The 15,173-nt window shown below is 47.7% G+C and overlaps 1 protein-coding gene across 1 annotated transcript in view; it reads right to left on the reverse strand.

Annotated features, from left to right (window-relative positions):
- Positions 1-15,173, reverse strand: part of LOC139751911 (protein big brother-like) — a 68,981-nt gene that overhangs the window by 31,451 nt on the left and 22,357 nt on the right. Inside the window, 1 exon segment of the mRNA XM_071667601.1 lies at positions 5,122-5,217. Within this exon segment, the coding sequence (XP_071523702.1) occupies positions 5,122-5,217 (96 nt within the window).

Here is a 15,173-nt window from a genome sequence, read left to right on the forward strand (position 1 = left end):
CTGACACGTAGGTAGGACTCTGCCCACACACCCCCACACCCCGCCCACACACCCCCACACCCCACCCACACACCCCCACACCCCGCCCACACACCCCCACACCCCACCCACACACCCCCACACCCCGCCCACACATACCCACACCCCACCCACACACCCCCACACCCCGGGAGGAAGCAACTCTTTAATAAAAGAATGAGAAAAAGAAAAAACTCGGCATTATGACACACTCTTACGGACAGTCTCCACGTCCCAAGGTTCCTCCCGCGCTTCCTGAGTGGGTCGACGCACTCACACACACACACACACACACACACACACACACACACACACACTCACTCACTCACTCACTCACTCACTCACTCACTCACTCACTCACTCACTCACACACACACACACACACACACACACACACACACACACACACACACACACACACACACTCACTCACTCACTCACTCACTCACTCACTCACACACACACACACACACACACACACACACACACACACACACACACACACACACTCACTCACTCACTCACACTCACACATACACTCACTAACTCACTCACTCACTCACACACACACACACACACACAGTCACACATACACATTCTCTCTCTCTCTCTCTCTCTCTCTCTCTCTCTCTCTCTCTCTCTCTCTCTCTCTCTCTCTCAGGTCACCCACCATATCACAAGGGCGGCGTCAGTGTGGTTCATCGTGACGTCACGTGTCACCAGCACGTCATCATGACCTACAGACGAAGCGTATACCCTCCCTCCCTCCCTCCCTCCCCCACCCTCCAATGTATATCGTATGTATACGCTAATGTATCATCTATGTATCACCCGCTGTAGTACCAGTGGTGTACGCTAATGTATCATCTATGTATCACCCGCTGCTTTATCATGTGTCATCACTACAACCTGAGCGTGGACAGGTTATCGAAGCCACGTATCGCCGAACCCTCTACCATGTAGCGCCGATGCCTCAGCTCCATGTAGCGCGGGTCCCCACCCCATGTATCACCGGTGTCAGGCGGGTCCCCCCCCCGGGGGGTGAGGGGCGGGGGAGACAAGAGGGGAGAGGCAATTGTTTGTGACTTTAACATACAAACATTTGTTCAGAAGCGACGGCCCGCGCTCTCCTGTGATGGGTGGTGTCTGCTGGCCCAGTGGGGGTCTGTTGGGGCTGGTGGGGCTCTGTTGGGGCTCGTGGGGTTCTGTTGGGGCTCGTGGGGGTCTGTTGGGGCTCGTGGGGTTCTGTTGGGGCTGGTGGGGCTCTGTTGGGGCTGGTGGGGTTCTGTTGGGGCTGGTGGGGTTCTGTTGGGGCTGGTGGGGCTCTGTTGGGGCTGGTGGGGTTCTGTTGGGGCTGGTGGGGCTCTGTTGGGGTTCTGTTGGGGCTGGTGGGGGTCTGTTGGGGCTCGTGGGGTTCTGTTGGGGCTGGTGGGGGTCTGTTGGGGCTGGTAGGGAGTGTTAGGATGATGGGGGGTCTGTTGGGGCTCGTGGGGTTCTGTTGGGGCTGGTGGGGGTCTGTTGGGGCTGGTAGGGAGTGTTAGGGATGATGGGGAGTGTTGGGGTTGGTGGGGAAGTGTTGGGGTTGGTGGGGAAGTGTTGGGGTTGGTGGAGGAGTGTTCTGGTTGTTGGAGGGGAGTGTCGGTGTTGGTGGAGGAGTGTTGGGGTTGGTGGAGGAGTGTTGGGGTTGGTGGAGGAGTGTTGGGGTTGGTGGAGGAGTGTTGGGGTTGGTGGAGGAGTGTTGGGGTTGGTGGTGGTGGGGAGAGAGAGAGTTTAGGTTCGTGTTCCTCCTCTTCCTCTCCCTTAGCTTCCTTCCTCTTCCTCTCCCTTCCCATCCCTCTCCCCTCCCTTCTCCTCCCTCCCTGTCCACACATCCAAACACCGTTCACAAAGCCCTCCACCAGACGTGTTGACGCGGCCATACACTTCCCACAGCAATTACGACGGTGAGGAACGTTACGTCCTCCACAAACATTTTAAATTACGTTGTCAAAGGCGGCACAGGTAGCCATCCCCAGCGCTGCCACGTCTACACCTTCCCCTCCACATTCACCCCGCGTTACTCCCGCAGTTATTTTACTTTACACGGGTTTATTTGCAGTTATCATTTATGATAAAGATAGTCATGGGTGACCCAATATCATTCTGCAGTGTAATTGATGGATAGACCAAAGTTGATGAGGTAAATAACGGGTTGTTATCTTTTTGAGTAAACGTGGCACATCTGTCTCTTTCGAGGCAACCCCGCCCACATGCTGCTGACGTCACGCCCACGTCACGCCCTCGGCACGCCCACCAGTGAAAGGCCGGCGCAGGACTTTTCAATTTGCCAGAATACCTATTCATCGTCGACAATAAATGCTTCTATTTTTTGGGTTAAGACTGAGGACAATAGGTGGTTGTCGAGAGGTGTTTCTTGTTGGCTTGTGTCTACGTATATTTTAAAGCTTTCTTTGAACTTTTATATTCACTTATATATCAGTTTGTCTCTATCATATTTCCATCTCAATTTGTGTATTTTTCACCACTCGTCTTTCTGTTATCGTCCCCGTGTGTTATAGGGTTGACCACTTCTCTGTCCGTCTGACTGCCTTACCCTGCTACTGGCGACGGCGCAACATACAGGCATACGCAGTAAGTTTGAGAATCCTACCGTGAATCAACTAATGATGGTCCTTAATTCATCCGTGTGGTTAGGATCTAGGTTAGAATCGCGGTGCCTTGTGGTTACTTCATCCTCTGGTTTGTGTGTGAAGTCTTGACCACACGAGGATGGGCCGTTATACCACCTCCAGTCATCTCGAAACACAGCTGAGCTGTGCGATTATCCGTCGGTGTCGCTGATTGTATTCAAGCCAACGGATCGTGTTGAGTCATTATTGAAGATTTGATGTAGAAGATGCAGACATAGAAAACGGGAAGAGACACACACTGGCTGTGTCAGAAGGGGTCGGACCAGACTGGCTTGTGTCAGAAGGGGTCGGACCAGACTGGCTTGTGTCAGAAGGGGTCAGACTAGACTGACTGTGTCAGAAGGGGTCGGACCAGACTGACTGTGTCAGAAGGGGTCAGACCAGACTGACTGTGTCAGAAGGGGTCGGACCAGACTGGCTTGTGTCAGAAGGGGTCAGACCAGACTGACTGTGTCAGAAGGGGTCAGACCAGACTGACTTGTGTCAGAAGGGGTCAGACCAGACTGACTGTGTCAGAAGGGGTCGGACCAGACTGACTTGTGTCAGAAGGGGTGGGACCAGACTGACTTGTGTCAGAAGGGGTCGGACCAGACTGGCTTGTGTCAGAAGGGGTGGGACCAGACTGACTTGTGTCAGAAGGGGTCGGACCAGACTGACTTGTGTCAGAAGGGGTCAGACCAGACTGGCTTGTGTCAGAAGGGGTCGGGACCAGGTGTGACGCTGGGGTCGTGGTGTGAGGACACAGCAGGACACATGATGGGGACACGTCCTACTGTAAGGGACAATTAAAGCAACAATAAAGTTGATAACTGGCTCATAAAACCTGGTTTATCGTCGATAAAATCTGTGCCTCACCTCCCTCTCTTGCCTCCGCGTAGTCGCGCCGCCCGCCACTCCTCCCTCACGCACTCTACTGAGTGTCAGGTGTTGAGAGTGTGTTGTTGTAGATGTAGTAAGCGTGTTGTTGTTCTGCTGTATGAGTGTGTTGTGAGTGTTTGATGTGCGGTCCATACCGGGTGCGTTTCTGGTAATCACCGAGTGTGTTGAAGGATCTCTTTTCTTTTTGGTGCTTTCTGAGTGCGTTTTGCTGAAGGTAAGTTGCCCCCTATGTTGTGCGTGTGTTCAAGGTTCGTTATAAAGGATGGAACATGTTGTTGTTAATGCTAGAATGTTATGGGTCGGTTTATGAGTGTGTTGTGTCAAGTGTGTTGTGATGAATCCTTTGTATATACATCAAAACAGTTGTCATTCATTTTGTACTATGGGCTGAGTTGGAGTGTGTTGTGATTATATGCCACTGTACCGCGAACTGAGTGCGTTATGCTATAGTTCGTTCTGAGTGTGTATGTGGTGAGGGACTGAGTGCGTCACCAACAGACTCCCGTGTTACCCCATGAGTGCGTCACAGAAAAACAACCCTTCACTTTGGCACGTTGTTGGACCGTCCATTGCGTCATCTGGAGTGCGTTGATTGCGTGGTAAGCATCTACAGAGGTTATGAAGTGCGTCATTTGGATACCAAGTGTGGGAATTAGCTGGTAGGGAATGTGGTAGTAATGTTGAACGTGTACGTGGATATGAGTACGTGGGTTTTATGTGATGAGTAATTACCTGTCTGTACTGTACTGGGGGGGAGGGGGGTGTACACCCATGGGGCCCCCACCTCATCTCTTGAACTCCATCTACGATTATACAACTCTTTCTTGATGTGTGTGTCTGTGTGTGTCTGTGTCTGTGTAGTGTGAAATCACTTGTGACTCATGATTTTGAGTAGAACAGCCTCAACCCGTGTGTGTATTTCCCTCATTTTGACCATACACCTCCATGTTTATCGCTCATTACTGTCTACGATAATTTCACGGTCTTATGTAACGTGATATATATGTATATAATCTTATTTTTGTACAATAATTTTGGTTTTACTGTAAATGTAGCTACGTATGGTATTTTCAAGACTTATGACCCATGAGTATGATAGTTTTAAGTCGTATTATGGCTTGATACATTCATTACAAGTTTTATAACCGTTACGTAGGATAATCTGAAATCTTATTACTCTTGTATCGTAATTTATGACCTTATTGTCCCTTCTTACACTAACTTCCAAGTCTTATTATTCCGACGCATCTTATCTCCAAGTCTTGTTTACCTGATTACGACAATCTCACCTTGAGCACCAAATGATGCCAACCAATCAGAGGGAGGGATGGGTGGAGCATCTTACCTTGCCGGGTCTTGTGTTAAGGTCGACAGCCAATCAGGATGGGAAGGGGGCGGAGCGTCTTACCTTGCCGGGTCTTGTGTTAAGGTCGACAGCCAATCAGGATGGGAAGGGGGCGGAGCGTCTTACCTTGCCGGGTCTTGTGTTAAGGTCGACAGCCAATCAGGATGGGAAGGGGGCGGAGCGTCTTACCTTGCCGGGTTCCTTGTTAAAGTCCACATCAGAGGAGTACCCCCCAGGGGCAGGGGTGAAGGACAGCTGCAGGTTGGTGCCCGTGTTGATGAAGGCCTGCAACACAGATGCAAAAACACAGGTGTTTAGTGGTGAGCTGAGCAGGTGTGTGTGTGTTCAGATGTATAGCGTGTACATATGTGCTTGTGTGTGTGTACATGTTTATAGCTATACCTGCGTGTACATGTCTATAGAAATTTAGCTTTCCTCAGGAGTTGGGAGGAGGAGGGTGGAGGGAGGGGGAGGGGTGTTCCATGGATCATCCCGGTGAACACACACACACACACACACACACACACAGACAGGGATGTTCAGCAGAGAACAAGTCGGACGATCGTAAGTTCAGTTCCGGGCGTCCCCCCCCCCCCAGCACCAGGGGGAAACCTGTACTTTCACCGTGACCACAACTGGAAATTGTTGTGGTTGTAGGTTTAGTGCACGACAGGTGATGGAAGGAGGGAGGGGTAGTAGTGTCTTGTGAGAGCAGTCAACTCACATCCCTTCATTTTCTAGGCTTGTCTGTAGATACAGAAAAAAATGTAGCTAATCTTCGAGAGATGCCTCCCTCGTTATATATATATATATATTTTTTTTTTTATACTTTGTCGCTGTCTCCCGCGTTTGCGAGGTAGCGCAAGGAAACAGACGAAAGAAATGGCCCAACCCCCCCCATACACATGTACACACACACGTCCACACACGCAAATATACATACCCACACAGCCCTCCACGGCCCACCCCGGACGCTCCACATGCCCTGATTCAATCCACTGACAGCACGTCAACCCCTGTATACCACACCGCTCCAATTCACTCTATTCCTTGCCCTCCTTTCACCCTCCTGCATGTTCAGGCCCCGATCACACAAAATCCTTTTCACTCCATCTTTCCACCTCCAATTTGGTCTCCCTCTTCTCCTCGTTCCCTTCACCTCCGACACATATATCCTCTTGGTCAATCTTTCCTCACTCATTCTCTCCATGTGCCCAAACCATTTCAAAACACCCTCTTCTGCTCTCTCAACCACGCTCTTTTTATTTCCACACATCTCTCTTACCCTTACGTTACTTACTCGATCAAACCACCTCACACCACACATTGTCCTCAAACATCTCATTTCCAGCACATCCATCCTCCTGCGCACAACTCTATCCATAGCCCACGCCTCGCAACCATACAACATTGTTGGAACTACTATTCCTTCAAACATACCCATTTTTGCTTTCCGGGATAATGTTCTCGACTTCCACACATTTTTCAAGGCTCCCAAAATTTTCGCCCCCTCCCCCACCCTATGATCCACTTCCGCTTCCATGGTTCCATCCGCTGACAGATCCACTCCCAGATATCTAAAACACTTCACTTCCTCCAGTTTTTCTCCATTCAAACTCACCTCCCAATTGACTTGACCCTCAACCCTACTGTACCTAATAACCTTGCTCTTATTCACATTTACTCTTAACTTTCTTCTTCCACACACTTTACCAAACTCAGTCACCAGCTTCTGCAGTTTCTCACATGAATCCGCCACCAGCGCTGTATCATCAGCGAACAACAACTGACTCACTTCCCAAGCTCTCTCATCCCCAACAGACTTCATACTTGCCCCTCTTTCCAAGACTCTTGCATTTACCTCCCTAACAACCCCATCCATAAACAAATTAAACAACCATGGAGACATCACACACCCCTGCCGCAAACCTACATTCACTGAGAACCAATCACTTTCCTCTCTTCCTACACGTACACACGCCTTACATCCTCGATAAAAACTTTTCACTGCTTCTAACAACTTGCCTCCCACACCATATATTCTTAATACCTTCCACAGAGCATCTCTATCAACTCTATCATATGCCTTCTCCAGATCCATAAATGCTACATACAAATCCATTTGCTTTTCTAAGTATTTCTCACATACATTCTTCAAAGCAAACACCTGATCCACACATCCTCTACCACTTCTGAAACCACATATATATATATATACTTGCTGGTCTTGCCCGCCTTAGGGAGGCAGCGCCTGAAACTGGAGACTACCAAATCTCGCTGGGATTAATCCTCACTTGGCTTACGGCTCTGTGTCGCTGCGTTTAGAAAGTGTTGATACAGGAGGAGAAGACTGACGCGTCCCCGCCTCGTGTAAGGAGATTCGTGGGCTGTATTCCTCCTCTTCCCATCCCCAGGCGAGGTCATAATGTAACTATATTACATTTGAGATTATATTTCTGAAGGGAATTCATTCAGCCCGTCGTAACTCCACGTAATCCAGCCCGACCAATGAGTAGCGAAGTATATTAGGATTCGAACCGACGACCGATTGTTGCTGCAGCTCTTTCAGCCAATTATAACTCCCCATAGTCCAGCTCGACCAATGGCTGACAAGTATATATATAGATGTTATCACATCTTGGGTCTCGAACCCTCGACTCGGCTGTTGCCTAGAGGCGTCGCCAGCAACCAACCCGCGGTTTCCGGACATCACCACCCGGAACTAGCGCTAGGCGGCTAGAGCGCAACCCGCACGCCGGGCCGAGCCTCCTCCCTGATTGGCCAATTTGTGGGTGATCGGCGGGGGGGATGTGGGTAGGTGGGGGGGTCATGTGTTAAGGGGGGGGAGGGGTTGTCCTGTTCGTGGTCACGAGCGACGGTCAACGACTCGTTTCGTTATTCGTTAACCGTTTGTTGACGGGATGGCTTTGGGGAGTTAAATCCTCCCTCCCTCCTTGGGGGGGTGTTAAATACAACCTCCCCCTCCTCCTCCTCTCCCTTCTTCTCCCCACGTGGTGTTCAATCTTTCTCCCCGTCTCCCCTGTGCAGACAGGGGTCTCGCCCCCTCCCCATGTGGGCTTAGATATCTCCCCTTCCCCATGGCGTCTTGAATCCCATTCCTCCTCCTCTTCTCCCCCTCCCGCCTGTGGGGTCAGGATGGGGAGAGATGGTGGGTGGTTCAAGAACTGAACACAGCTTCGCCCTATGAACACTGTGAACATCCCACGACAGGACACCCTAGACTGAACACCCATGTGAACTTCGTGTGAACATCCAACTCTGTTACAACCTGTTATGAACATAGTGTGTGTGTGTGTGTCTGAACCCCTCACACCATACTGAACACAGCGTGCGAACCCCACCATTCCCGTGGAGGACCAAGATCACTTCTCTTGATCACCAAGATCACTTCTCTTGATCACCAAGATCACTTCTCTTGATCACCAAGATCACTTCTCTTGATCATGTCGCCTGTTTGAGGCAGCGGCCCGCCGCCGGTATAGTGTGTGTGTACGTCATGTTCACAACACTTTACAACACTTGTTGTAAGTTGTTAGCCTGAACAGTTTCGAGCCCCAGATGTTTCCTCCGTTTTCTCCCATGGTATTTACGTCATCTGTGGGTTTTTTTATGGTTTTATTTTTACAGTCTTTCCGCCTCTGTCGTGTTAACAGGGAATCGATTTTTAAGTTTTTTTTTAAATGAATTTATACTTTCCAGGATTTTCCCTCTGTAGATATAGTGGTATATTTTCCCCCGTGTATGTGTGTGTGTGTGTGTGTGTGTGTGTGCTGTAGAGAGTAAAGCCTCAATGTTTCCCATTTTCTTTTTTTACTGCGTCACTGTGGGGAACCTCCACACGTTTTCTAAACTCCTCAATCTTGGCCGCCTTGAGGGTTGGTATTAGCACTCAGCATTATTATAGCCTGGAGAGAGAGAGAGAGAGAGAGAGAGAGAGAGAGAGAGAGAGAGAGAGAGAGAGAGAGAGTATAACTGTCTCTTGCAGAGAGAGAGAGAGAGAGAGAGAGAGAGTATAACTGTCTCTTGCAGAGAGAGAGAGAGAGTATAACTGTCTCTTGTAGAGAGAGAGAGAGAGAGAGAGAGAGAGAGAGAGAGAGAGGCACCATTAGCTCCTGTTTTCTCTTTTTCAGCGATGGTTCGCACAACCCAGCCTGTCGTTTCTCCTGGGAGAGAAAGACGTCATCTTCTGTACCGTCTTCCCCTGAGGGTAAGGTCATCTAGTGTCTATTACAGTCTGGTCGTGCACATGGCACCTCATGCATAATGTGTGTATATGTGTGTTCGGTGTGTATATATATATATATATATATATATATATATATATATATATATATATATATATATATATATATATATATATATATATATCAGTTATGACGTAGACCACAGTTCAGTCCACTAAACTACCTGTTAGTGTCGAAAGCTTATCATTGGGAGACGCAGCCACTGCCCACCCAAACTGTCCCCTCTGATGTCTGGCGGAAATGAAGACGACACAGAAAATGTGGTGCTTTTTGTCCCGTATTCATTAAATGCGCGACAGAAAATGGATTGTGGGCAACACCGTTTTGTCTTCACGAGTCATAGCCATTGCCCTGGCTCTGCCTCCTGTATTATTACCCAAGTCTGAACCCCGACCACCACCCCCACCTCCCTACCACCTCCCTCCTCACGTCTGAACTCAGGACTTCCTGACGTCTGAACGAACCCGGTATGTGGGGGGAGGGAGGGGGGTGTTCAGAACCTCCCCCCCCCCCCAACCTCGACGTCCGAACTCAACAGAAGTGAACTCCCACATCGAACCTCTCAGACACACTGAACACAGCACATCTGAACCCATGACTGTACCAGCGACACCTCCCCCTCCTCCTCCTCCATTTAAACCTTTTGTTCCCTGAGTTTCATCAGAACCCAACCATTATTCTCCTTTTTTTTTCCTTCATCATCGTCATCATCATCATCATCAACAGAAAACGGGCCGTCATCACTTAGCAGAAAACGAGGGTTGGACACACACAGAGCAGCCCCCACCCCCCTCACCCCCCATGGGAGTATTTACGTGAAAAAATGTTGGAATTCGTGGAATCATTCGTGGAATTTATAGCATTTGTTCGGGGTAATCCTTGCCCACGGGAAGACTTAGGAAAACGTGTCCAATCAGCGTACACTTATGTTCCTTCTGTTGTCAGCGTTCCCCAGACAACTGCTTCTTAAAGTAAGCTTATAAGTAGCTACTTTACAACCTCTCATACTTGGGAGTAACTGATACTTATACTCCAAGGGAAAAGTTACTTAATAATCTTAATATAGGATTGTAAGTAGCTTTCGGATGCCACACTTTACATGTAATTACAATACTTACACTGAAGTGAGCTTGATATGTTTTTTTTCCGTGTCACTTGGCGTTCAATTCAACGGACATTTTAGCATATTAGCACCATTAAGCACGACGGTACGACCTTTGTGCACGACAGTACGACCCTAGAACACGACGGTACGACCCTTGCGTATTGATGCTCAGGCTTTTTATGGGTTAGGTCAAAGGTCAGGTCATAAATCTAACTGTCGTTCTCAAGGGTCATTTTGTAGTCTTCGTTGGTCGTACCGCCGTCTACAAGAGTCGTACCTTCGTGGTCGAGGGTCGTACCATTTTGCTTAAGCGTCGTACCGTCGTACTGAAGCGTCGTACCGTCGTAATGAAGCGTCGTACCGTCGTGTTCCAGAATTAATTACACCACAACATTACTGTCGAAGTTACCGTTGCGATACCTGTTATTCTACCGTTAACAGACATTTGTATTTGTAATACTGTTGGCAGACCGTTGGAGAAGTAGTGGCCACCGTACCGTTATCAGACCGTTGTAGCTTAGGAAGTGCTTGCCTCCCTACCGTTAACAGACTGTTGAGGCTAGTGAGCTCCGAACTACTATTGTACTGTTAACAGTTAACAGTCTGTTGACTTCACTGTGACCCCGGGTCACTCAGAATCACCAGAAGCGTTTAGAAACAGACGTTAGAATTAGAAGAGTTTGGAGAGATTAAGAGAATTGAAGATCAAAAAATCTGAATTCTTCAGACTTGGTAGCGTTTAGAAAAGTGTAAGTAACTTAAGAAAAGTACAAGTGTGTTATTTTAGTGGGTCTGTACCAACAGTCGCCTTAAAACTCATTTTTTTTAATTCTTAAGTGGCCAACATACCCGGGGACGTACCGTTGTGTGCACTGGTCGTAAAGTCGTGTTCAGGGGTCGTATCGTCGTGTTCACTGGTCGTACCGTCGTGTTCACGGGTCGTACCGTCGTGTTCGCGGGTCGTGCCGTCGTTATCATACTGCACTCAATGCTATACCCCTCCACTCCCTTCCTGTGGCAAGTGTGCGGGTAGAGCGCGGCTCGTGTCAACGCCAGTTAGCTCTCGCAATACGAGACGCAGTTAACAGGAACTCTTCCTGCCCGTAACGGCCACTCGTGACGCTCCGTGACCCACGGGGGTAATGGAGCGTTGATCGTGCGCCTGGCACGCCGGTCACGTTGCCGAGTTTAAGTACAGGTGGCTCATGTACGATGACACTCTCTCTCTCTCTCTCTCTCTCTCTCTCTCTCTCTCTCTCTCTCTCTCTCTCTCTCTCTCTCTCTCTGTTGCCTATTCTTGCCACAGACATCGCTGAAGGGAAGACCATCAGCGCAATGTAAACACAACTTCTCTCTTCAAGAATAACAAATAAAACAAACGCGAATTTCAACTTATATTTTTTTTTCCTTTACACATTAACTGATAACAGACTTCCCTTCGCAGATTGTTGCGCTCATGGATTGCAATCAGAATTGTTCTTTTTTTTTTTCCATTTCATCCATTCCTGTAAACTTTCCTCGTCAGTATACTCTAGGGAGGAGCCTTCTGCTCCACTGTCATGTCCTCCATCTACGTAAACTAAGAATGTAGTACACCGTTTCTGTCCGCCACGAGATGACCTGGTCGTAGACCATCAGAATCACCTGTTGTTACCTGGCTATCCCAGGTAACCACCCCCCCTCACCCCCTGTACCGCACACCATGTGTACCCGTCAGCGTACCGCAGCCACCCCTATGTGTCCAACTGTACCGTTATTATAAATCGCAAATTTCTGGCGATAGATTATGGGCGGTGGTGCCCTACTGGCGAGGGTGGAGGCTAGCGATAGACAAGGGCCCCCGTCGTGTTAGGGCGCTCGTTTTAGAGGGAGGGTAACGTGAACGTAGGGTAAGGGGGAGGGTGGGGGGGTATATGTGACGGTGGTGGGGCACGTAACACGTGTGACGTGTGGTTGGTGGGTGTGGTGACGCGACCTCCCTCCCGCCTTCATTGAACCCCGTGCTACGTTGATCTCATCGTTGATCACTCCTTCGTTATCATGGGGTGGGGGGAGGGGTCGCTCGTTACCACCCACATGTGGTCTGATGAACGAGTATTTCATCACCTATACCTACACCCCTCACCCCATACCCCTCTGTCAGGGTTCGTGGACAGGCCAAATGACGGGAGAACTCCGTCTCTCCCCTCACGACTGTCTGGCGACGCTCTCGTATGTGGCCGCCCGTCCGGCACGCCGCCACACCACGACCAGGTTGTGGTGGTTGTGGTGATAGGCCGTCGCGCGCTGTGGTAAAGGGGTGGGTGGGGGGAGGGGGGGGTGTCGGACAAGTCAGGTAGCGCCACGGTACGACGCTGTGGTTGGTCGCTCACACGCCACGAACTCGGACGTAAAAGGGATGAGAGAAGAAAACGTGTGTGTGGTGGAGCCGCACCCGTGAAATACATCACCATTTCTAATTTTTTTTTCTCCAGAAAATTAGCGTTTGTTCGTTTTTTTCCACTTCACATCTTTCCTCTTCATATATTTCTCAAGTATATATTTGTCTCTGTCCGTCGTACCATTTTCTTTACACCCAATTTTGATGAAGAAATTATCCTCAGTAGAATCCCTGTTTAACTCATAGTTCAATTGTTTACCATAGTATATCAGTACTACTACTACTACTACTACTAATAATAATAATAATAATAATAATAATGATAATAATAGTGATAATGATAATAATGATAATAATAATAATAATAATAATAATAATAATAATAATAATAATGATAATAATAGTGATAATGATAATAATGATAATAATAATAATAATAATAATAATAATAATAATAATAATAACAGGTACAGCAAATTGGGTTTGAGATTTCCCTGCGCGACTCACCAACCAATTTCGGCGCATTAAGACATTGCCTGGTGGACGGTGTATCGGGGGTGTGGGCGGCTATTTGTGTTGCCTGTGTAAGACAGTGTTCCTTGGGGCAGTCAGTCAGTAATCATGGCTCGGGGGGGGGAGAGTTCGTGTGTGGTTCACAAGATATTACGTAACGTACCCCCATCATGGGTACGTCTGAGGGAGGGGAAGGCCCAGCACCAGGGGTGTCGTCTCTTGTTTTTATTTCCTTCCTTCCTCGTCTCAAGCGCAGCGGTACGATCTATTGAGTACGTCGGTTACGGCCGTACAGCACGACGGTACGATCTTCTAGCGCGGGACGGTACGACCTTAGAGCACGATGGTACGATCTTCTAGAGCGACGGTGCGATCATAGAGCATGACTGTACGACCCTTGAGCACGTCGGTACGATCCTGGACCACGACGGTACGACGCTTGGGTATAAGTGCCCAAGCCTTTTGACCTGAAGTGCTTTCCGGTGTGTTTCTTAATTGCTTGGCAGAAGAAGGAGACCATTTCTCGTCCCAGTCTGGTAAGCGACGTCCCAACAACTGGCCTTCAGTGGGCTGTTGGCTGGGATTTAAAAATGACTGGAAACACTGTTTGTAAAATACCAGAGACGTGTGTAGTCAACCTCATGGCCTGGGGGAGGGAAATTTTCCCTCAAATTACAAGCCATGTTGAGTTCTGGGTTAAACCTTTTATAACAAGAGTCTATAAAACTCGGACCCAAATCCTGACGTGCCAGTTATGGGTCTTGTATATAAACTGTTCAATTGTGAAGTTTCTGGGAAGCGTTCGTGTATGATTTTCCTGCGTGAGTGTGATACAGACTTAAGAGTCTGGGCTGAGGTTACCCTCCTGATCATGACTGACGGAATCCCATGTTCTATATTATGCTCTTCAGCCAACACAAATGTATCAACATATATATATATATATATATATATATATATATATATATATATATATATATATATATATATATATATATCATCAACGGTGTTAACATGGCTAGGTTACTGTGGACGTAAAGTGTTATTTTACGAACTTAAGTAAAAGAGATATACAAAGAAATATTGAATCTAACTATAAGAAAAGAAAATCGGATCTTCTAACAATGTAAAGAAAATGAATATTGCATCCAACAATAAAAGAACGATATTGGATCTAACAATAAGAATATTAGATCTAACTGTAGAAAGAATATTGGATCTAACAAAATAATATTAGATCTAACAGTAAGGAAATATTGCATCTAACTAGAAAAAAAGAATATTGGATCTAACAGTAAGAAAAAGAATAGTGAATCTCATTGGAAAAAGAATTTTGGATCTAACAGTAGGAAAAAATAATTTTGGATCTAACAGTAAAAGAAAGAATATTGGATCTAACAGTAAAAAAGGAATATTGGATCTTAAGAAAATATTGTATATTGTAACAGTAAAGATAAGAATGTTGGATCTAAAAAAATATTGAATCTTCTAACAGTAAAAAAGGAATATTGGATCCTCTAACTGTATAAAGAAATAATATTGGATCTTCTAAACAATTGTCCTAACTAGGCATTAGGCGTCGCACGCTGCTGTCTGGCGAATTTATTTTCCCTCAGTCGATTTTCCTTTTTTTCTGGTGCTGAAATTTAGACAGATGAATGTGCGCTTGGAGGAGCACGCCGGGGGTTAACACACTCCTCACACACGCACGGGCAAAAACCCGCAGATATAATAATGGCCAATATTCTCATCGGTCAGGAGATTATCGTACCTCGCCACCCCGTTATCTCTCTCAGCCAATCAGCGTGCAGAAAACTCGTTCAAATCCCTAGTATTTGCTAAATGGCTTGTGATTTCCACCGAGTTTTTATTTATTTTTTTTTCCCTCGCTCACTCTCTTCCTCCTCCTGCAGGAGTCATAAGTTCCTCTTCATAAATGACTAAATGGCGGGCTGCGCGGCGATTTTACACGGGACTT

Source organism: Panulirus ornatus, chromosome 12 (assembly GCF_036320965.1).
Source record: "Panulirus ornatus isolate Po-2019 chromosome 12, ASM3632096v1, whole genome shotgun sequence".
Lineage (NCBI taxonomy): Eukaryota > Metazoa > Arthropoda > Malacostraca > Decapoda > Palinuridae > Panulirus > Panulirus ornatus.